Source organism: Pempheris klunzingeri, chromosome 2 (genome assembly GCF_042242105.1).
Source record: "Pempheris klunzingeri isolate RE-2024b chromosome 2, fPemKlu1.hap1, whole genome shotgun sequence".
Classification (NCBI taxonomy): domain Eukaryota; kingdom Metazoa; phylum Chordata; class Actinopteri; order Acropomatiformes; family Pempheridae; genus Pempheris; species Pempheris klunzingeri.
In genome coordinates, this window is record NC_092013.1 from 9,534,338 (window position 1) to 9,556,952 (window position 22,615).

General features: G+C 38.9%; 1 protein-coding gene across 14 annotated transcripts; it reads left to right on the forward strand.

Moving 5' to 3' along the window:
- The first annotated feature begins 43 nt into the window (after positions 1-43).
- znf740a (zinc finger protein 740a) lies at positions 44-21,344 on the forward strand. Of its 14 annotated transcripts, none has more exons than XM_070852520.1 (21): positions 45-303; positions 3,334-3,496; positions 3,691-3,873; positions 4,348-4,494; positions 5,184-5,304; positions 5,554-5,637; positions 7,250-7,333; positions 8,731-8,814; positions 9,073-9,156; positions 9,677-9,760; positions 10,092-10,175; positions 10,904-10,987; positions 12,694-12,777; positions 13,156-13,239; positions 13,631-13,714; positions 14,162-14,245; positions 15,004-15,087; positions 15,524-15,607; positions 17,016-17,099; positions 17,520-17,638; positions 17,875-21,344. In XM_070852520.1, exons 2-21 carry the CDS (start codon positions 3,452-3,454, stop codon positions 18,046-18,048), a joined length of 1,965 nt encoding a protein of 654 aa, XP_070708621.1. In that variant the 5' UTR covers positions 45-303; positions 3,334-3,451; the 3' UTR covers positions 18,049-21,344. The 14 variants fall into 14 exon arrangements, with proteins under 14 accessions (XP_070708631.1, XP_070708630.1, XP_070708634.1 ...); XM_070852521.1 differs by having other exon boundaries at positions 46-303; positions 4,348-4,464; XM_070852530.1 differs by lacking the exon at positions 9,073-9,156 and having other exon boundaries at positions 44-303.
- The last annotated feature ends 1,271 nt before the right edge of the window (positions 21,345-22,615 follow it).

Here is a 22,615-nt window from a genome sequence, read left to right on the forward strand (position 1 = left end):
GCCGTCGTCTGCAACAAACTAGAGGAGAGGCCAGCTCCACCACAACACCAGAGCCTCACAGATAAAAGTGGGCGTCAAATCCTCTCAGAAATACACATATACACGTATAAAAAATAGATAATTAAGTAGATCTTGTTGGCGCATCGCTGTGTGTTGTCGGGGAGCTGGCAGAAGAAGATGACCCTTTTCTCTCGGCCTGAGGAGGCTGTGCTGCTGTGTGGGGGAGTGGGTTACATCCTGTGGCGTTTCCTGTGTTTGTAAACTAGACGGTCTTGAAAACGTCGGGGCGAGTGAAGCTAAAAGGTAAATACATATATTCTCATATTTTCCCTCGATGCTCGGTGGATTCTGACCGTGCTTTCGGTTTTCTGCTGTCTCATTTGAAAATATGCACGCTCGGAAATGGTAGCGAAGGGATTTGACTGATATTACAGCGCCAATGTTAGCCGTTGCTAGCTAGCTAGCGAGCTAACAAACGTTAGCTTAATCATCGGGAGGGGGAGGCACTCGCAACGACGGCCATCACGAATGTCTTTATCGCTCAATCGTGTCTTGAACCACTTGAACTGGTGCCTTGTAGTGTTATTACTAAGAAACGATCAATTGGTCCAGTCTGCAGGATAGATACTCTCGTAAAGCTGCTGTATCAAACCGATGATCAGGTGGGCTGTAAAATATGTTCGATGATCAACGTTTCAGTGGGCGAGGGCGCCAGCGAGCAGCTAGCTAGCTGCTGTTAGCCAGCTTGTTCAACATCAGCAAAACTAACGCTGGGTGGCAGAGCGAAGGCCAGCTAAGTCAGTGCAGGAAAATACTTATTTATTTCCACATTACGTTGTTGTTATTGTAGTTATGGTATTTCCTCTGCTGGCCACTAACACAACGAGAGCCAATGAAATGTAGCGATGCGACGTAGCCGTGTAGTCTTTTAATTAGCGTTAGCCAATGTTAGCGTTACGCTAGCCGTCTATTTTCCCAGCTAGCGCTACATTAGGTAGCTAACCAACGCTAATGGCGAAAGCACCGTAGCGTTAAAGTATGTCTTTGCCTCCGTCTTACTACAGTAAACCTGTATGGTGGCACACATGCTCGGCAATTAACTTGCGCCCCAGTCAGAAAAAAAAGAACCAACGAAGCCAAAATGTAACATTAATCCCGAGAAAGCCATCACAATAAAAGAGCAATGTTTCTTTGAGTAAATTCATGGCCTCCTCGTAACACACTTATTAAAAAACCCATGTCAAAAATGCACAACCTACGATTTGATTCACCAAGTCAGCATGGGTGCAGACTCGGGGCTTTGCCTGTATGGATATATGTATATTTTCTGTCCACATATGAAATTGTAGCTTTTGCATCCTCCCTCAGTAGTAAATGTAGAAATGTAGGCTTCTCCTTTGGAAAATTGTTCCCATTTAACTTAACAAAATGCTTAGATGTTAGAGGTTTTCATTTTTTCAAAAGTTTTGCAGCCAAAGTTGCACTGTACACTGTGAATAAAGTAACATTTTTTTTTATTAGGAATGAAGGCTCTTCCCTAACAGATTCACCACAAATAATAAATTGCAAATGCACTATATTCTGTATACTTTTAAAGCAGTTCATTGTTCTCTGGATTTAAATGTAATATAAATATACATAAATCCTAACTTTTATACACTTGAAACTAATACAGCAGTAGACAATTGAATCAAATCATTTTGTACATATTGGTGGTGTGCTCGGTTGTATGTTAAGATGAGGCGACATGCATTGTAGTAAAAGCTGTTCAGTGTCAGTCTTCAACCTTTTTGTTTTGATTGACACTGCAGGCGTTTACTGATTAACAGCCTTTTTGGGGCTTTTATGTGTGTGTATATTTGAATTTTGACCTGCTAGAAAATCTCAGATTTAAAAACACTAATTAGTCATACTCAAAAAATCTGTCTGAGTGTGCTGTAGAGATTTCTCCTCTAGATTCTTTGTTATTCATACATTTTTGTGCAGTCCACAGTATGGACTATCCAGTATGTATATCCAAGCCTTATATTGGTGTGCTTCATGATTGAGTTGTTATTGTACTGTTAACTGCTTTGAAAACTAGTGAAGGAACTTTGATTAAGAACTAGAGAGGTAACTAATGTGATATAAAATAGTAATTATATTGGGCAGAATGGAAATATTACCTTTAGTGTTTGGTGTCTAACTGGTTATTAATCCAATCCAGTTCAAGATTTCTAGGAATGAATGTGCTTTTCAATTCCAGTTATCAATTCCTTAAAGCCAAGTTTCAGTGTTCCTCCATCAGTTTCAAAGTGAAAGCATTCAACATCATCAGAAGTGTACAGAACCTCTGCAAAACACAGTAGCGATACAGCAAAATACTGTTGCTGTGCAAAAATAATTTCATGCCAGAGGAGGAACCAGTATTTATAGCGTAGTGTAAGAGTGGACTGTCTTTGATGCCTACAGTAGCAGTTTTAATGCTTTCAAATCAGCTGATGTTAATGCAACCGCCATAAGTCAACAATCATTGAACTTGTGAATTGTATGAAAGATTTTTTTCTTTAAACGAATGCAAAGAAGATAATACCAAACCATTTATAGCAGCTGGTGTATTGTAGTGTTTCCAATATCATGCAGCACATTTTTATCGCATTAACTAAAAGTTTATTTTGCTGATTTAGTCCTGAATAATTTTTCAAACATCTAAAAATGCCATCTAAGGTTGACGTCAAATTATCCTCAAGTGCAATATGATTGATATGATATGTGATTTTCCATATCTAAAGGGGTAATATTATGCCTTTTGGGCTTTATTTTCATTTAATATATTTTTCTTGTGTGTCACCCAGCAGGGAAATAGGCAGGATGGGTAGTAGTCCCTACCATAACTGAACACCACACCATGCATTTGTAGGGCCTATGCAGAAGCAAATAATTGTGGAAGTCATGCCAGTTTTATTCATGTAGCCCAATAACACAGGGCAAAAAAATGGATGTAACCTCAAGTCCACCCATTGCTTACTATGGTCAACTGGGGTAGCCCCAAAAGAGAAAAAAATGTAGCTATGTATACATTATGAGTCATCAAATCTAAGCCACAACTAGTATAAACTGACTCAGTATACTCTACTAAAGTCTATGAACAAAAACCAAGCCAAACCATATACATACAATGGTACTCCACAAAGGAAGGATATTTGTGTGTTTATATTATGTGATGTTTCAATGTCGTTGTGGAAAAAGAACTTTCCCAACAGGAGTTCATGGAATATGTAACGATAAAGACAGCGTGTGATGCTGTTGTAATTTAATGTTTGTCTGTTTCATCCACCTCCTCCTCTTCCTCAGTTTTAATGCTAGATGAGTGAGGTGGGTGTGGCTTCCCACCAGCCCGACCATCCTGACTGACGGATCTCTGGATGACCTTGTCCCCACCCCTGTCCCTGCGCTCACATACACCACAGCAATGTCACATCTGCCCAGCAGCTCAGTCCGCGACCATATGAAATGGGTTTGTTTTAAGAACACCAAAGTGGTTACAAATAACTTTACTTGCAGTCTTGTGTCACTCAGGATGTTGTCGTTGATGACTAGCTTGGCAAATGCCACGTCACTGGCAATATTGTCTGAGATGCAGATCATTTGAAATTGCGGCCTGTTTGATATGGTTGGTAAAGAGTTGCTCTTCATTCTTTTTCCTCGCAGGCGGGGCTGCTTGGCTGCGAAGCTGTCCTCTCCAGTATGGCCCTGATGCAGGCCAGCTCCATGGCTGCTCCGCCCAAAAAAATGATGGCTCCACTTGGCCATGGACCACCGCAGAGAGAGGGTCCTGACCGTGGTCCCCAGAGCCACATGATCCTCCCATCTGGAATGAGCTGTCCACCCCTGGTTAGGACCCTCTTGGGAAATGGGCTGATATATTTCATGCTTGTAATATTGTGAAGGGTGTAAAACCGTTGCTTTTATGGAGTTAGAAATTTGAAGCGGGTGTAAATGCTTGAATCTTGATTATTTACTCTACTCTAAAACAACCCCTACTTCTTGTTTTTGTGTGTGAATATTTATATATTCCTCCACAGCTTTCCTAAAATCTTAAAATTCTACTTCTTAAAATTTCGATTTGCTTCAGATGACCAAACCAGCACAATATATGGACTGTATTCCACATCCCTCAGAAATTATTCAAATAGTTTAAAATTGTATTGGTTTTACAAAAATCAAGGTGCAAACTTTACAAACCCAGCTTCTTCAGCTAGCACATGATAGATGACTTATTGCTTAATTTTAGTCATGTTCAGATTTTTTTTTTGAAAGCCAACAGATCTGATATCAGGAAATAATTGACCTTTTCTGGCTCCGTAGCTTATCCGGAAGGAAGGTGAATTCCAAGCTCCCCGCCTGCTGGATGAGAAGGAGATGAGGGCCAACGAGGACATGCAGCAGAAAAAAAAGAACAGGAAATCAGTAACGCCCTGTAAAGTGAGAGAACAAGAGGGAAGGGGAGGGAAGGTCAGTGGCTGTGGTTGCTAAACGGGGAATGGTCTCTGCTCTGCATGTTCATTTTTCCTCACACACGAAATTGTGCCGATAGCTGCTCGAGCACGTTTTTGTAAAAGCACTTAACTTTATTCAAGTGCGTCTGACTTGGGGCTTTCATGTGTGCACTTTTTGTTGGTGTGGGGGTGGGGGGAGGAGCCCAGGGAAGATGTGGAGGGGGTGGAGGATCTCTGGAGAGGAAAGAGGGGGAGGGGAGCAGAGTGAAGCCGAGCACAATAACTGCAGTTGTGTGCATAACAGGGGGAGCAGTAACATGAGGGCATTAGGCCATCAGAAGGGATTGTGGGGCATTTCTCAATTCAAATGTTAATTACACGTAGTAAAAAAAAAAACAAAACAAGACAAACGTGCTTGTTCATACCAAAGATAATTTGGGTTTTAGAAAAGATAAACCATTAGAAATGTAAATGAAAAATTGGACAATGTGTGCAAAGCCTCCAGCGTGTAATCATATGCCTTACATTTACTGGCATTTTACTGGAGTTTTAGATTTTCATCAGTTTCAGAGCAGTAGTGGGTGGGTATTTTTGGCCAATTATGAAATCTGTTTGTGGTCAACTGCACCTTTCATGCAAAACATTATTGATGTACTGTTAAATTGACTGAAATGTTGAACCATTATTCTTTACTGTCCTCATTAGGGCACAGGTGGAGATGAGAATGGTCCATCATCCAAAGTGCAGAAAAACTTTATTTGTGATCACTGTTACGGAGCATTTAGGAGCGGATACCACCTGAAGAGACATATCCTCATTCATACAGGTATGGGTCATGTTGGGAACAGCTCACGTTCACAGTTAAGCCAAAACAGCTTTTAATGCCTGATTACATGAATCATTTGTTGAAAGAGACCCTGAAAAGCTTGAGTTGGACTGAATCTAGGAGTGTGCAGCAACTGTAAGGTTTTGCAATGGCCTGCTTAAAAACCTTGTTTGGTTATAGCATTTGCCTCACAGCTAAATTGGTGGTATCTGTGGGGACTTTGACTAAAACTGGTGCTCTTCGGTTTAGGGGAGAAGCCGTATGCTTGTGCCGTTTGTGACATGAGGTTTATTCAGCGTTACCACCTGGAGAGACACAGCCTCATTCACACGGGTATGCGTCCTTTAACCGTACCCATATTGCATAAATCGGACTACACCTGTTGTCCGTCACTTGAATCAATGGACAGATGCTCAGGGTTCTTTTTGTCTGTGGACAGTAATTTCCAACAAAGCCACCCCCCCCAAAATCTGTTCACCCCAAAATATAAAGCACAGTATTTGTCTTTTAAATATTGGTCCCCCATCACCAGGAAGAATTTTTAATGAAGGCAATGTAATACAGTGTGGTCCAATGGTCCAAAGTCCACTATTAAAACTTGTTGTTTCGACATTTATGATAAAGTTGTTTTTTCTTTTTTAGATATGTTAGTTGCCACAATCCTAGCTTACCTTTTTACTGGCATGTGGAAATGCTTGCAGGGTTTGAGATCATTGAGCTTTATTTTAGAGGATCCCAGAGACGTTGGAGGCACATTCTTCCCTTTCTTCAGAATATTATGTGTGGTTGCACTCTGATGCCTGTGGAGGGAGAAATCTGTCCCTCATGTGTGTCATAAACTTCAACTATTGTTACAGACGAATCCAATTTTTAATTCAAAATTGGATTTGTCTGTAACAATAACTTTCCTCCCATCTACAACTGTGATTTGTCAACATTGTTTGGCCTATGCCCGTTTGTGGCCCATGCCTGGGTTTTGACTTGTTTTGTTGTCAAATTGTGTCAACGAGTAAAGTGGGAGGTTCTTTGTTCATTTGAATATGTGTTCTTCATGCAAATGCTGTTGGGTCCTGCAGTGATGTCAGGTTGATCCACTGCTCTTCACTACTTTCTTTTGACTAGTTGAAAGTACATTAGAATTGAAACTCGGTTTAGTGACTCATATGTCTGACTCTATTACAATATACTATTTGTATGTTTAGGTTTTTGTGACGTTTCTGTGTGCCACAGGTTATTCTTAAAACAACTATAATTAATTCTGTAAGTAATTAAGTAATTATATCGATTATGTTTCTGAATGATGAGAACAAACAGTTCTGTAAACAAGACGTTTTGATAGTGGACTTGAAAGTGGACTCAAACTTGTGGACCCCAGTATATGTATGAGAAAGCCTCCAAGCACAGGCCGCAAAAAAACATGCAAGATTTATTTATTTTTTAAAATCATTTGTCAATGTTATTATTACTTTGTCAGTGAAAATAATTGCATGGACATCAAAGGACTATGGTCTTAATTGTGTATATATAAAGTGAAAACTGAGGACTTGGTAAAAAAACAATTGTGTTGCACCCTTTCACACAAATTCTTTGTTTTTCATTGTTTTTAAGAAGTATGCTGTGGGTAAGTCAACTTCCAACCTAATCGTTTTTCAAGTCAGTGACTGCCGCCCCAGTATTCACCAAAAGAAATGCATCAGTAGTAAACTAATGTTAACCAAATCTGCCCAACTCAGTTGGCAAGTTTTATGTATACGTATGTATGTATATATTATTTTATTCCAATGTCCCAGTAGCCTCAGTAAGCAGTTGCTCTTTGTAGCAACACTGCATCTGTTCTTTCTGTTATCCACATAATAAATTTTGTGATTTATTTTTTTTTTCTTTTCCACATTTTCGCTCATTTGATAGACTGAATAGCTAATAATTTTATGCTCTGTGTGTGTAGGGGTGAAGCCGTACGCTTGTTCCATGTGTGACATGAGGTTTTTCCAGCGTTACCACCTGGAGAGACACAGACTCACTCATACGGGTATGCGTCCATTTACCGTACCCAGTTCAACTTAAGAAACTTTACTTAATCAGCTAGTCTCACTGAGACAACATACCAGGCCCAAGCCACCCTTTAGGAGTTGATGGAAAAAATCTTGAAAAAACCCTAATATGTCAGACTGATATCTGACTTTAGAAAGTTTACACATTATTATTCATTTTCCCATATTAAGGGTTCCAAACTGTATATGTAGAATTACAAAAATATCAGTGAGAACTAAAATGGCTCCTGTGGACCCCTCAAAGAGTATTATCCCTCTTGTACCATTGCTGCTCAACAACATTTACTCTGTTTGGCTTTATATTTTGCCTGTTTTGTTTTTTATTTTCCGAGGATATTGTTAGCGGTACTCATTGAAGCGATAAAGCTGTTTGTTAGCTGTTATCATACATTTTGTACACAGAAGTGTACAAAAGAAAGAAGTTAGTTCTGCACATTTTGCGTATGAATGAAATGAGATACAATTTTTATTCTCAATGGATTTATCCATCATGGTTATGAGGATATGTGATACGATGTCATAGCCGCTGCATAAGAGACGGGGGTGACTGGTCACAATGCATTACAGACAAAATAATATAATTTTGCTTCAACAAGACACTAGCTCAGTCTGCTGTTGGGGAAAATCTGGTAGTTAACGGCCATATTGAAGTAGCAGATTAACTGAGAGGCCATGGTATATTATGGGAATAGTCCTTTGATGTCCACATATATTTTACATGCAGATTAATGGCTGCACAGCTCGTGTGTCAAAAACTGTAATTGTCTGGCTTTTTCATTTAATATTGTTATCGTGTAGTTGCACAGTCGCTTATACAGATACTTCTGCTGTAAGTTTATGGCGGAGATCAGATTGGAAGCTTGTCAAAGTTGGGGCGGATTGTCACTTTGGAGTGCTAGAAAACAAGCACACTTGCAACACAGGCTTTCATGCCACCATGAATTGACTTCAAACTTGCAACAAATATAATCACCACAATGTTAAGAACAAAAATGTCGTTGACACTTGTATTAGTGAATGGTGGAGAAGTGTGCTAACGTCTCTCCCTCAGCTGGCCAGTGTGATCACCGTCTTAGACATCTCTCTGCTGTCTTGCTGCTGACTTGTTTGTCATGTGTTAAACGTGCTCGGCTTGTATCCTGTTGCTGCTTTTGTTCCATGTGCAGTTTGTACTCCAGATTATTGGAAAATGAATGCTTCCCATTACAGAAGACACTTTTACTAATTAGAAGTAAAACAAATCACCCCTTCGCATGAAGCTTGATTGGAATGTGTAATGTCTGCCAGGTCCTAGTGATTTAATGCCTGTGAATAATGCTTTCCTCTGATGCTTAAGGAACGTCTTAGCTAATGTGTTGACACTTTGTGTATGTAGGGGTGAAGCCGTACGCTTGCTCCATGTGTGACATGAGGTTCTTCCAACGTTACCATCTGGCAAGACACAGCCTCACTCATACTGGTATGCGTCTGCTTACCCTAGCTCATTAGGTAGTGGTGTTTTAGAAGTGCCTTAGCTTTTCAACTCATAGCAGTGTAAACAGAAATTTAGGGTGTCTAAAATCACTGCCAGCTTCAAATATTCTCATTTTCAGAAACATTAAGATGTATCCAGACATGTGTTAGGATGGTAGAATATAAAACATGCGTTGATGATTATGTGTTGAAGCTCATCTGTTTCTGTTTCTAGCATATATTTACATACTTTTTGTGTGTGTAGGGGTGAAGCCATATGCTTGCTCCATGTGTGACATGAGATTTTTCCAACGCTACCACTTGGCAAGACACAGCCTCACTCACACGGGTATGGGTTTCCCCTTCTTTGCTACATTAGAGCCCAAATACCCTGTTTACTGAAGCTCATCTGTACCTTGTTTATAAAATGACAGTAGTCTAGTTTTCTTTTAAATATCCATGAGCAGTCCATGCAACTTTTATGGCATGCTAGAGGAATGCCTTTTTAGTTGTTCTTTATGGCACCATTTTAGACAGCATTTCCCAAGTTAGAGTGCCTCAATTGGTACTTCACTGCAGTGCCTGTAAATTACACCTTGTCTTGTCTCAGAAGACTTTTTCAGCCTTTTCAGTGCATGTAGACATTGAAAAGCTGCACTTATTTCAGCATAAAGACATTTTCTTTGAGGTACTTTTTTTTGTTTTTCTTCACGCATGTTGAAAGATTAGAAAATGTTAGCTAAATGCCTTTAGTGTGACATCATACTGGCGCTGCTGCTCTTGGCATGTCTGGATACATAATATAAGTGAGTGTGTCCTGTTCAGTTCATTGTGTTGTTTTTACAAAATATTTTGCTCTGTGTGTGCAGGGGTGAAGCCATATGCTTGCTCCATGTGTGACATGAGATTTTTCCAGAGATACCACCTGGCAAGACACACTCTCACCCATACGGGTATAAGTTTTACGTATCCCTCTCAATTGACAGCATCAGGGGTTGTAGATATTTGCCCTTGTGTGTAGGCATCGCCTGCCTTAATCCATATATCTTGATTATACAAGGTTAAAGTTAAAGCACTAGTAGATTTTTTCTTTCTTTTCTGGTGTATTGATTGTATTTGCTTATTGCTTTTAGGGTTGACATGACACATTTTATCTCTTGTATGTATAGAGACTAGTAGAGACCTTGTAATGACCTAACACTGACTACTGTTTGTAAAATGACCTATTTTGTGTACATAGTTCATGAGAACACTTTTCTAAAGTTTGGTACTGTGTGCGTTTAGGGGTGAAGCCATACGCTTGCTCCATGTGTGACATGAGGTTCTTCCAGCGTTACCATTTGGCAAGACACAGCCTCACTCATACTGGTATGCTTCAATTAATTGTTCCCCTTTCACTATGAAACTTTCATATAAACAACATACACATGATTTTTTTTTTAAATTCCCTCTATATACAATACCATAATTATGCCGTTGTTGATAAATTAATTTCCCCTTCCTAAAAATGTTTAATAGAATTTTTAGGCTTTGTTGGAAAACTGTCCACTGAAAAAGTGACTCTCTGTGTCAGTTACCATGTTTTGTGATTAACGTTGTAATGGTACTATTGCATGTGTATTATTGAGTACTATATTGCTACAAATGAAAGGTACATTACACTAAAAAGCGTTTTTAAATGCAGGCATCAAGACGCTAAATTTCTCAAGATTTTATCAGGTAAAAACAGCAATGTTTGACCTGACTAAACAGTGAAATGGTGCATCTTGAACATGGTGTTACTCAAAGTTTCAACATTAAAATGGTTTTCTACCACCACCACTAGCAGTTTTGCAGAATGACTGAATATTGCTCAAACTGGTCCAAATAGCATCGCGTAAGCCCTGTTTCTCCTTAATTGAGGATGCACAGTAACTCTTGATGTCCGCAGGTTCTTAAGCTCTTTTTCGTGTAATGTCTCCAACAGAGTTTTGTCTGTAATAAAGCATGCAAGAAGTAACAGCCTGAAAGTATTTCATTAAGTCTTTATAAATCTTGGTGTTCATGAACTTCACCTGTGTGTTGAAATACATCTGACATTCTTGTGCTCTGTTTAGGGGTGAAGCCGTATGCTTGTACCATGTGTGACATGCGGTTTATACAACGTTACCAACTGGAGAGACACAGTCTTACTCATACGGGTATGTCCTCATTTTTTTAACCATGACACGCTCTCTCTTTCCCTCACTTTGGTCATGCATGCGCTCCACATTAATGCTCACATGGCTGCTTCAAACTCGAGTTTGTATTGCTTTCTGTCACTATCCTGACAAATATTTCATGTAGCATCAACAAGGAGCTTCATAAGCACTTGCATAACAACTTTTCCCATAATTTGCATATGAAATGACATGATGACCATGAAGCAAAAATGCCAACACCACTCTTTTCAGACTTTATGTATTTGAAGCAGTTCAGTTGTAACTGGAAATTCTACTTTGAAACAATAGAGTACACAGCTTTGAAAAATTTGTTTTGTAGCCCAAACATGACTCCTAATCCTTCATATTTCCAAAAAAGCAGCCAAATTCTTATGAATACTTGAAATGCATAAACCCTGAGAACACATGAAAATATTTCATAGGCACTTTAGTTCCAAGACTCTTAGTGTCTGTGCCTTGCAGCCTCAAAGACATGAGTGCACATTAAGGTCTCTCTTCTCTATTTTGATACTTATCAAAACCTTTTTCCTGTACTCTAAAATCAAATTGAGTCAGGGAAAAACAGGTCCATGCTGTAGGTGTGTGCTGTAGGTGTGTGACTGCCTACAGAAACCAGATTGGCCCAAGCTCCCATTATTATGGACTCAAGGATTTTCACACACCGAGTCTGAGTCCTGTTCATTTTGGGGCAGTTGTGAAATTATTCTACAGTCAGTAAACAGTATATTGGTCTTTAGGGGCTCAAAATCACTGCGTGGGGTCTGAGTTGATGTGAATGGGATTTTATATTTAGTTCATATTTAGGCTAAAATTCACACAGGGAAAATTATTTTCCTGTAAAAAAAAAAAAATTCTAAACATTCAAATTTAGCTGCCTGCTCACACAGCATAGTCATTGTGTCATTTCACATTCAAAGTAATGGTGGGGAAATAATCTTTGTCTATCATGTTTGGAAACTGATTGTGTGTAAGGATATACTTTAATTTGCCAGTCTGCTTTTATAGTACAGTTTGTAAAACTAGAGGAGAGTGAGTGGTTTATTTTTGCTTAAATGTCAAGATAGGTTCTGTGTGGTTTTTCAGAGCACTTTCCATCACTATGACTATGAATCAGTTTTTGAAGCTAAATAACAAGAGTTGCTTTGCAAACAAATGTCTAATCTTGATGTGTTGTGCATAGTTGTTTACCAACTGCCTAAAATTGTCTCTGCGATCAGCGTTTCAAAAATCCCAAGTATTTGCGTCAACAAATCAATTCCAGAAATCTGTGCTCAATATGTTTAAATTATATGAACAAGCACCTGTTGGCATAGTGTTGAAAATTTGCTATTGTGCTAGTTGGAATGTGCCTTCTGGGGATTTTGGTTTCGTCGCGATTAATTGCCTGGTCATTTGGTAGATTTTTAGGTTTGATGATAATTTTGCTGTCTACATAGGATATTTTCATTATCACTCAATTTAAACGTTGACCTTTTGCTTTCGAGCAGTTACAGTTGAAGATAAATCTGGTGTGAAAACGTCATTTCCAATTGGATTAGCAGATTTTTGAAGCATGCTGGAATTTCCAGTTGAAACAAAGCGCTGATGAGTGCAACCAAACTTTACTAAGCAATTAGTAAAGTTTAACGTCGATCATTTTCGGCAGTTGTGTGTTTTATTCTAAAGTTGGTACTTTGTGTGCATAGGGGTGAAGCCGTACGCTTGCACCATGTGTGACAAGAGGTTTTTTCAGCGCTACCACCTGGCGAGACACAGCCTCACTCATATGGGTATGCGTCAGCCAATCTTAACCCTGTCACAAAATTAGGATTGTGCAACATCTGTATGCTTGATCTAGTCTTAAGTATCTGTGTTTAAACACAAATGATATATATGTAATATCAGATAGATGACCTCATCATCTCATGTGTTGTGTTATGTAAGTGGACTGTAGTTCCCCTCTGGGAATTTTGTAATTTGAAACAAGCATCTTTCGATATCATATTGTATCCTTGTAAGTAATTTTAGGGTATGACATTGGTTATTAACCACCGATATCAATTAAATCCAGATTGGTACTCTGTAGTCATAGAATAGGAGCACAGGTTTATTTATTTTCTCTTGATGGCAGAGACACAAAAATAATTCTGTTGATGCTCTGCGTTTAGGTGTGAAACCTTACGCTTGCACCATGTGTGACATGAAGTTTTTTCAGCGTTACCACCTGGCGAGACACAGCCTCACTCATACGGGTATGGGTCCGTGCACCGCGCCCATGACATTCAGTGGTAGAAATCAGTGTGCACATTTTAATTAATTTTAATTTTAATTCACTTCAGACATGTGCCTGTTTAATTTAAGGGAAATCTTAGTGCAGCTTTAACAAAGATTCCTAGTCTGTTGATGTTAGCTGTTGTCAGTTAAGATAGATAACCCTAAATCTTTTTTTTTATTAGCATTTTTTTTATGTTTGTTGGAACTACAACACTATGAAATGGTTAAAGGCATTATGAAGAAAACTTGTGAGGAAAAAGAGTTGTTTTTGCATGAATTGGCAATTGTGTGGTTAATAACCAATAGCGTATATATTAATTCCTAAATTAAAAGAGGCAAAGTAATATGATATTGCTACTTTGCATTTAGGTGTGAAACCTTATGCTTGCACCATGTGTGACAAGAGGTTTTTTCAGCGCTACCACCTGGCAAGACACAGCCTCACTCATATGGGTATGCGTCCGCCCACCTTACCCATGTCACTGAGATCAGACTGTAATCACATTATGTCAGACACAGAGCCAGCCATCTTAGGTAGTTTTCAGTACTCTTGATTGAGCCTATCCTTCAATATTTCAATATGTGAATACAATGCAAAACAAGTCTTAATGTGTAAAGCAATACAGAACTGCAACATCATCAGCTCATGTGATGTGTTAAGTTGTGGATTTGAGAATTGGTTCACACAGTTTCATGTATTCTTTTATTGGATTTCAAGGAGAAACAACCATTAAAAGCAAAAATGCATTTCTTCAAAAAGAAAATTTCAAAACGATTCTAAAAAAGTGGTTAACAACCCATCAATTCTGGATGGATATTTGAAGTATATTTCTCATTGATGGATTGTGAACACAAAAAATTGCCAAGTCTGAAAATAATACCATAATGCTCTGCGTTTAGGTGTGAAACCTTTTGCTTGTACCATGTGTGACATGAGGTTTGTTCAGCGTTACCACCTGGCGAGACACAGCCTCACTCATACGGGTATGGGTCCGTGCACCTGCCCTCCTCACATTAATGTAGATCACTATTACATAGTCTTTATTGTGATTATATAAGCAGCGCAGACAGACAAATTAGCAGGCCAAGCAAAATATTTGCATTACTAAATTTCTTAAGTCCAAGTAGGTAATAATAACTGATCCCCTCTAGAACGTTTAGCACCTTTTTAATGAAAATGCATTTTTAAAAAACTCGGTAGAACCACCAATACCAACACATTTGGCCTCGTCCTGTGCTTTTAAAACGCTCTTGCATTTTTGGTCACCACAGCTCTTAGAAATCGTCTCTCAGAAAATTCCTTCATTAGCCCTTCTTTACTAGGCGTGATTACTTGTGGTGAAACACTCACTTCATTGTGTTTCCACATTGAAATGTGCTTCTAAAGACTGACAAAGGAAAAAAAAAAAATTATTAGCATGATTGAAATCCTACTTTGGCCAATAGCCTGTTAACATAAGGCTTACAAAATTAAAGGCATTGATCGCAGTGCTCTGCGACTATAATTTTAACTATTAGAATAATAATGGCTAATCATTTTGATTAGTGATGTAGCTAAAGCGGCCAATTGTGTAGTTGTCTTTGCTGGTAACAAAATGCGTTACATGAAGGAGACTTTTGACACATCTGTTTGTTTTTGCATGAATTGGCAAATGTGTGGTTAATAACCAATAGATTAGGCATTTATTTGTAAAGAATGAAAATTGAGGCAAAGTAATATAATATTGCTACTTTGCATTTAGGTGTGAAACCTTATGCTTGCACCATGTGTGACAAGAGGTTTTTTCAGCGCTACCACCTGGCAAGACACAGCCTCACTCATATGGGTATGCGTCCGCCCACCTTACCCATGTCACTGAGATCAGACTGTAATCACATTATGTCAGATAAAGGCTCTGCCGTCTGAGGCAGTTATTACTATTCTGTAAGAGTAACTAGTTGTACATTTTTCTTGATCAAGGTTGTCCTGGATTATGATTGTAAATACAACATTAAAGCAAGTCTTCACATGTAAATGAACACAGGACTGTGACATCATCAGCTCATGTGATGTGTTTAGTTGTGGATCTGAAATTTGATCAACACAGTTTCATGTTATTTTTTATTGGACTTGGAGGAAAAAAACTCCACAGGAAAATTTCACATAAAAGTGGTTAACAACCCATCAATTGTGAAAAAGTGTTAAAAGTACATTACTGATTGATGGATTGTGACACAGAAATTAAAAGTCCTGAAAATAATGTATTGATGCTCTGCGTTTAGGTGTGAAACCTTTTGCTTGCACCATGTGTGACATGAGGTTTGTTCAGCGTTACCACCTGGCGAGACACAGCCTCACTCATACGGGTATGGGTCCGTGCACCTGCCCTCCTCACATTAATGTAGATCACTATTTTCACTTTATTGTGTTAATATGAGGGATACTGAAGTGCAGTTACACTAATAAGCTCAACGTATGCTTTTTTTATTTGTAGGTGCCCAGGTTAGTTGCCATTATTAAGATATTTACATTACTAGTACTTAGTTTCAAGTAAAAAAATCACACGTGTGAGATGAAGACTAAGTGTAGTGATGAAGCAACAAACGCATGTTGCCCTCCAGAATTGTTGGCGGATAATTTGAACCTCTTGTGTGTTACACACTCCCAGGTAATCTAATACCACTCTAGCAAAAACCTGAGACACCATCAGCGTGTGTCTGTCTGCCTTCGCTCTTTAACTTTAATTTACTTTAATTTCAATCTCGATCCAGATGGTGTCAGTGGAAATCCTAAAGGTGAACATTCAGGTTTTGATTTGTTTTGGCAGGTTTTTTTCCTTTGTTCACTACCCTTTTTAAATAATATTTGCTATGTGTAGCAGTAATACTGGAGGGCAATTCACAAAGTATAACGTGGATACACAGGATTGAGTATGTTGCTTTTTAGCTAGGTTGTAATTCCGTCTCCAGTTCCAAGAAAAGTAAGTAAATAATCAAACTTTTTTTTTTTAAACCCATATTTATCATAACTAATTTTGGTTTGACAGAAGAAATAATTTGTTTTGCACACAGAAGTGCAATAAATCTAAACCTTTCTCTAAGAAGTAAATAAATCCGAATGTGTTATTGAAACCCACCTTACCAAAAAACAGTCTGTGTATCGCTGCATGTTATGAATCAACCTAAAAAGATTATTTTTAATAACAATTCTACCAGGATGTCTCTCATTTTGCATTTACGATAGCATCCGATTGCACGCAGGCAGTAATAATGTAGTAAACATCTTACAATATTGATACAAAAAAATCTTTGAGTAACCTCAAAATCAGATAGTGACTTGATGAAACTTAATATCCAGTAATGACTGGCTCACATTCAAAGTGAAAGATTAAAAAATGACCATTAATTATTTGTTAACATCCTTGTGGTATAATTATGATCATCATAGACTGAAGGTGAGAGGATGCTGAAATAGTGTTGTTGCTGCTGTGTCAAATAAGGATATTTATTCAGACAGCGACCAAATGTTGCTCACATAGTGAATATATGACAGATCTTTGTGTTTTGTTTTGAAAACAGACATGTTTAGCTCCACATTATGTGACTTACCTCCATACTTTCTAAAAAAAAAAAAAAAGCAAATGCACATGACATTCTAAGAAATGATTAGCTTTTATCTCTGCCAGTCTTTTAGCCCTGGTGCTAGCCTGAGCTTGAAAGTTGTATTTCTTGTACGTGTGGGTGGTAGGGCTAATATATTGCTCTGTGTGTGTAGGGGTGAAGCCGTATGCTTGTTCCATGTGTGACATGAGGTTTATTCAGCGTAACCACCTGGAGAGACACAGCCTCACTCATACGGGTATGCGTTCCTTTACCGTACCCATATTACCGAGAAAGGCTCTGGCGTTTGCAACACAACAGGGTCACAGCAAACTCGAGTTTGGATTGTCAAGTCATTTGATGGGATGTTGAACCAGCCTCAAAAATACTCACCCCAGTTTTTGGGGCCACTATGTTGCGTAGATCTGGGCCACGAAAAGAAAAAGAAAAAAAAAAAGAAAAGAAATTCCACTCTGATCTACACATAATGAGTTGATGACGAGGCCTTTTAGAATACCCATTTTCAGATGCTGAAACTACACTCTTCAAAGTTACTGTTAGGGCAGTGTGTAAGTGTAATATAGTTTGAAAATAAAGATAAAGTGAAAGGCTGCACGCAGTTTGTTGGTACGAGACGCTAAAATTGATGCATTGACTGTGTATTTGTGTGCTCTTTCAGGAGAGAAGCCATTTGCTTGTGACATGTGTGATATGAGGTTTATCCAGCGCTACCACCTTGAGAGACACAAGCGTGTCCATAGTGGGGAGAAGCCTTACCAGTGTGAACGGTGCCAGCAGGTATGCATGCACACAAACCAGATACCGTCATTTAATAATTATGTCATTCAAATTTGTTCTTTGTGACACTTAAATGCCTCATTCAGATGTATACGTGTGCAATATGAAGATGGAGTTCTTGTTGTGTTAAGATAGACTCTGTGCTTTGTTGTGTTTTTATCTGTTATAAGTATTTAAACAGATTTATCCCACATTTACTTGAATTCTTAACCATACCCAATATGTGTGTTTTGAAGAACTTTTCACGGACAGACCGGCTGTTGCGGCATCGGCGGTTGTGCCAGGGTCGCAGCGTAGCCAAAGTAGAAAACCAGCCATGCTGCGAACCCCGCCCGTACCCCCAAGAACCCCCACCCGCTCCCCCCACCTGGAGTCCCCTGCATCCCCCTCCAGGCCGGCTGGCGGTCTGACATTCCACCTGCCCTACACCCACAAGGCCGCCAGAGACGGGACAAGCCACAGGGTTTCTTCTTCTCAGCTCTGTGCCGAGTGACGCCACACTCTAACACAGACTGATCTCGCAGCTCCAGTCTTGGGATTACTAATGACAGAGGGACATTTTGTGTTTTTGTTTTGTTGACTTTTTACTGTGTTTCCTTCTCTCCCCCATTTTTTTAAAGACGAGACTTTTCTGTGATGAACAGTGGTCCTGTTTTGTACTTAATCTATTTGATTTTTGCAAAAAAAAAAAAAAAAAGTTTTTATTGTTGTTCAAATATATCTGCATTTGTTGGTACTCGGGAAGGGCAGTGGGTATTGTTTATCCTGATGTGTTAGCAACAAAATGGGATGAAGTGGTGACGAAAAGTATTTGAGCTGCTTTCTAGTGTTTCCTCATGTGGCCCATTGTGACTGAAGGATCGTCACATTGGTCGGAATTAGTTAAACTGGACTTTCCTTCCAGGCAAAGTAAGGAAACCACTCTGACATCTCAAGCAGACCAGATCTTGCTAATGCAGCTAACTTTGTGTTAGGCATGAAGACATTTCACTGAAAGCAGCATCTGGTCTAAATATGACTCAAACAACAGGATTTCCCTGATTTAGTCAACAGGAGGAACAGTTTTTGATCATGACTTTGTGTAAATAATTCAAAATGTTTATTATTTCTCTATGGGACATTAGTGGTGATTTTTTTTTTTTCTGCACAGAGTGGGCCAAAAAGAAACTGAAAATTAGAAATCGGTTCAAATACGGTCTCTCGCTGCCGTTTCAGTGAGATCCTGAGGAAACCTGAGTAACTTTTGTGAGTGTTGTTACAAAAAAAACGAGAAAATGGTAATAACTGTAAACCAGGACTTCCAATAAGTGGCTGATGAGGGGGCAGCCTGCAGTTGACTGGCTCTGTGTCAGACATGAAGGGGCGAGCCACAGGAGAATCACCTGTGCATCTTGCGTTCTGTGTCGTGTGTGACACGCCGATGACTCAGGAAATGGCACAGGACAGCAGCCTCGGCGAGTCGTCCTCCCACACTCACCCAGAGTCGTGCTGTTGTACGTTCAGCTGTATATACACGGTGTATATACAGAGATCTCCAGTGCTTAGCAGAAGAGTGCGTCCTTGCCCTGTTCATACATCCCAGTCTAAGACGGTGCAGGCTGGCCACTCCAAGTCCCATTATGTTGTTTGTACAGATTCTCACATTGTGAGATTAACGGGGGTATACAAAATCTTGTGGCCTTAGTGTGTTTCTTTTTGTTTTTTTTAATTTGCCTTTTTCTCAACTGTTTATTTTTGTGGATCAGATGTATTTACTAAGACGAGACAGCCTTTCATCATCATGGTGTTTTCTCTCTCTCTCTCTTTTTTTTTTATCCTAAAGCTGTCATGGTTACAGAATGTTGACGGCTTCAGTGGCGCTAAAACAGAGTGTGTTCTTCTGTCGAGAAAGGTTGTCTTTTGATGATGATGATGAATTATTTGGGTTATCGTTACTGATTTCAGTGTGACACGGTCTTTGAGGAGCCCCTTGGAGTTTGACAGTCCTTGTGAAAAGTCTGTAGTGCTAAATTGTTTCCCACTGCAGTGCGCTGGCCGGTCGAAGGCCACAGCAGACTCAACACTTGCTTGACTCTACTACACACTAACAATTGCCTTTTTATCCAAATATTACGTGGTTGGTGTGTAACAATGGATGTCTGTCATGTCATTGGGTTTAGCCTTAAGTAAGTGCGGATACACAAATAATCATTGTAGTACTAAATGATATTGTAACAAACGATTTGTTGTACCTATGATGAACTTTGATCGTACTGTGTGAAGGTCTTCGACGGTCAGGCGGCAAGGAAGCGGCCAATCAGGGCCACTTTGCTGCCTGCTGAAAAATTTCTCAAACTTGATCCTTTCCGTGACTGCACTGGCCTTGCGGCTCAGAAACGTCGGTGCTGGGCTGGAGGATTAGTCCGCTAGGCTGAACATAAATGTACATCTCAAGACATTTCACCTGTTCTTTGATGCCACAGCAAGTAACAGATGGCTGAAACCACCATGGGTGATTTCAGGGGACTACAGTCTCATTTGGATCATACTGATGAAAAGAATTTCTTCTTCTTTGTTTTTTTTTTTCTTTTTCATGAAAGGTCCAGATAAGCTTGAGACTGAAAGTGGAGATGGGATCCCAGAGTCCATTATTTGGGCTCCTGATTTGTCCGATGAACAGATGTTTGTGTTTGATCCAAACAAGCAGCTGATGACCGAGTTAAGTGATATTTATGGGAAGGTTTCTTTAAATGGTCCATTGATATCAAGGCATGTCACGGTTCACATGCGTACGTAGTCAGTTTTTAGTTGCTCGGTTAGAAGAGGTAAAACGCAGCGGCAGTGAAGGGGCCAAGTTTGAGAAATACATTCACTTGCTCTGGAAACACTATTCCAAATCTGTGGAAGGGATACTGCTGGCACGAGCACATAGTGAAACGGCTAAAGGGCAATACAGTATATAGTTGACGTCACTTGTTAATACCTTTTTGTCATTTACTGTTTTTAGTATTATCAAACTCATTGTTAAAATGCAATAGAATCCTTGAGTCTCAGATTATTTGTTTATAAGATTGAGGTTTAATTTTTTTCAGACGGATCCAAGGATTTATTTGTCTGAGAAGTTTCTCATCACATTTTGATGATTGTTTCAAGGACCTTTTTTTATTCTGATGAAATTGTAAACACTGGAGTGAAATGAGAGAAAAAAGACAAAAAAGAGAGATGGATATTTTTTTTCCTTCAGACTGTACTAGATTTTAGGTTTTAGACAAAGCCTATTTCTCCTCAACTTGACACAGAAGGTGGATAGAACAATTTGGATCAGTACAGTTGAGAGCCCAGTATGTTCGGTAATTTTGACATTAGAGGCAGTAGTACCACAAGAAAACGTTTTCTTTCTTATACGAAGTCCCTGGTATTTGTAGTAAATTATATTGATAATGGTATTAGATGAACAACAGCATAACAGTAGCTATCACAGATTAGTTGTTTTCTTTATTAGTCTTGCATGCAGAGTTATGGTCCTCAGTTAAAATAGGATCTTGATATTGATTATTTTGTGTAGGAAAATGAGTGCATAAGAATAACTTCCTAAAAAAATGTTACAATGATTATTGTAAAATGGGCTAACTAATATGTACCCTTGTGATCCAATTAGTTTCAAGTATATGAAAATCAGAGGAGAGGCTTCTTACTATTATGCTGAAATAAAAGAATTTGTAAAGGACGTTCGAATGCTTACTGGCTTTCTTAATTCTTTCATTTCGAACATGTTAAAGATGACATTTCATGTTTAAAGTTGTTTTGAGCCACATTTTTAAATGCTGCTTCAAACATTCCAACATGAAAAATAAACGCCCGTCACGTGCGAAATCTCATCTCATGAAACCAGGTCGGCCCACAGATGATGTAGCACAAACACATCCATTTCCTTCCACATCAGGATGTGGGCACCGCCCTTAGTCACGCATGTTAGGACAGGCTCAAAGACCTGATCAGTGCTCCTTAGTAACATACTGAGGGTGGATTACCAACGGGACCCCAGACTCACAGTATGTTGACTGGTTCTGGTAATTTGATAATTTAACAGAGAATGTAAACATCAACTTGGATGGGTCCTACAAAATTAGGTGATTTTTGTGGCTGTCTTGTTGATTGCTATTGCATGAATTATTTAAACATGATATGAATGTTAAATACATTTTATTTCTTAAAACAACTGAATTAATGGAAATATGTGGGGGAAAAAATAGGCAACAATGGAAAGTGCCATAAATTCAGATTTTTATCTAAAAACATGCTTTTACGAAATATATAACCTAATAATCATGCTATGAAATTACTTTAATTATTGGTTTAATGGCTGGTAGCATAGTAATGGACCCCCTTTTCTAAACTAAACAGGAAGACAGAGATTTTATGTTACTGCCTTTCTGTAAAATTGAGATAAAGTAATTGTCACAGCGTTTAAGCGTGTTAACAGCGTGCTAAAGAGTCTCAGTGGTTTGCTTACATGCTACATATACTTAAAGAAATTTGTGTTCAACAAAATGACAACAAACTAACAGAAATATGATCATTTCATTGAAGTAGGTGGGAGCCTGTAATCTCCACCCCCAACAGTTAAATCCAGCCATGAACATTAGGAGTCAAGGGTTAGAGCTAAAACAGAACACCACCAAAAAACAGAACAAATATTCCCACAATACAGTAAAACTGCAGAAGAACATCAGACATTTCATGTGATTTATTGATGTTTCTATGTAACAGTGGCAATGCGGTGTGCCATGAATTCATATTCACTCACGCCAATAACACACCAGTGATTAAACTACATCAGGGATGGTTATGTTATTGTAAACGTTTGATTGGATGAGCCACTAAATAAGTAACTACTCATTTGCACAAGATATTAGATCCATTTCATGCACATTGGATGATAACTTGTGTGCCCATCATATCTGGTGCAGAGGCACTTGTTACTTTGTGCACAAGATC

Excerpts from the sequence above, each read along its gene's own strand:
- znf740a (XM_070852520.1), top strand. The coding sequence starts at position 3,452 with ATGTCACATCTGCCCAGCAGCTCAGTCCGCGACCATATGAAATGG. Across the intron at positions 17,100-17,519 it reads ACACAGCCTCACTCATACGG|GAGAGAAGCCATTTGCTTGT; the intron begins GTATGCGTTCCT and ends GTGCTCTTTCAG. Across the intron at positions 17,639-17,874 it reads AGTGTGAACGGTGCCAGCAG|AACTTTTCACGGACAGACCG; the intron begins GTATGCATGCAC and ends TGTGTTTTGAAG.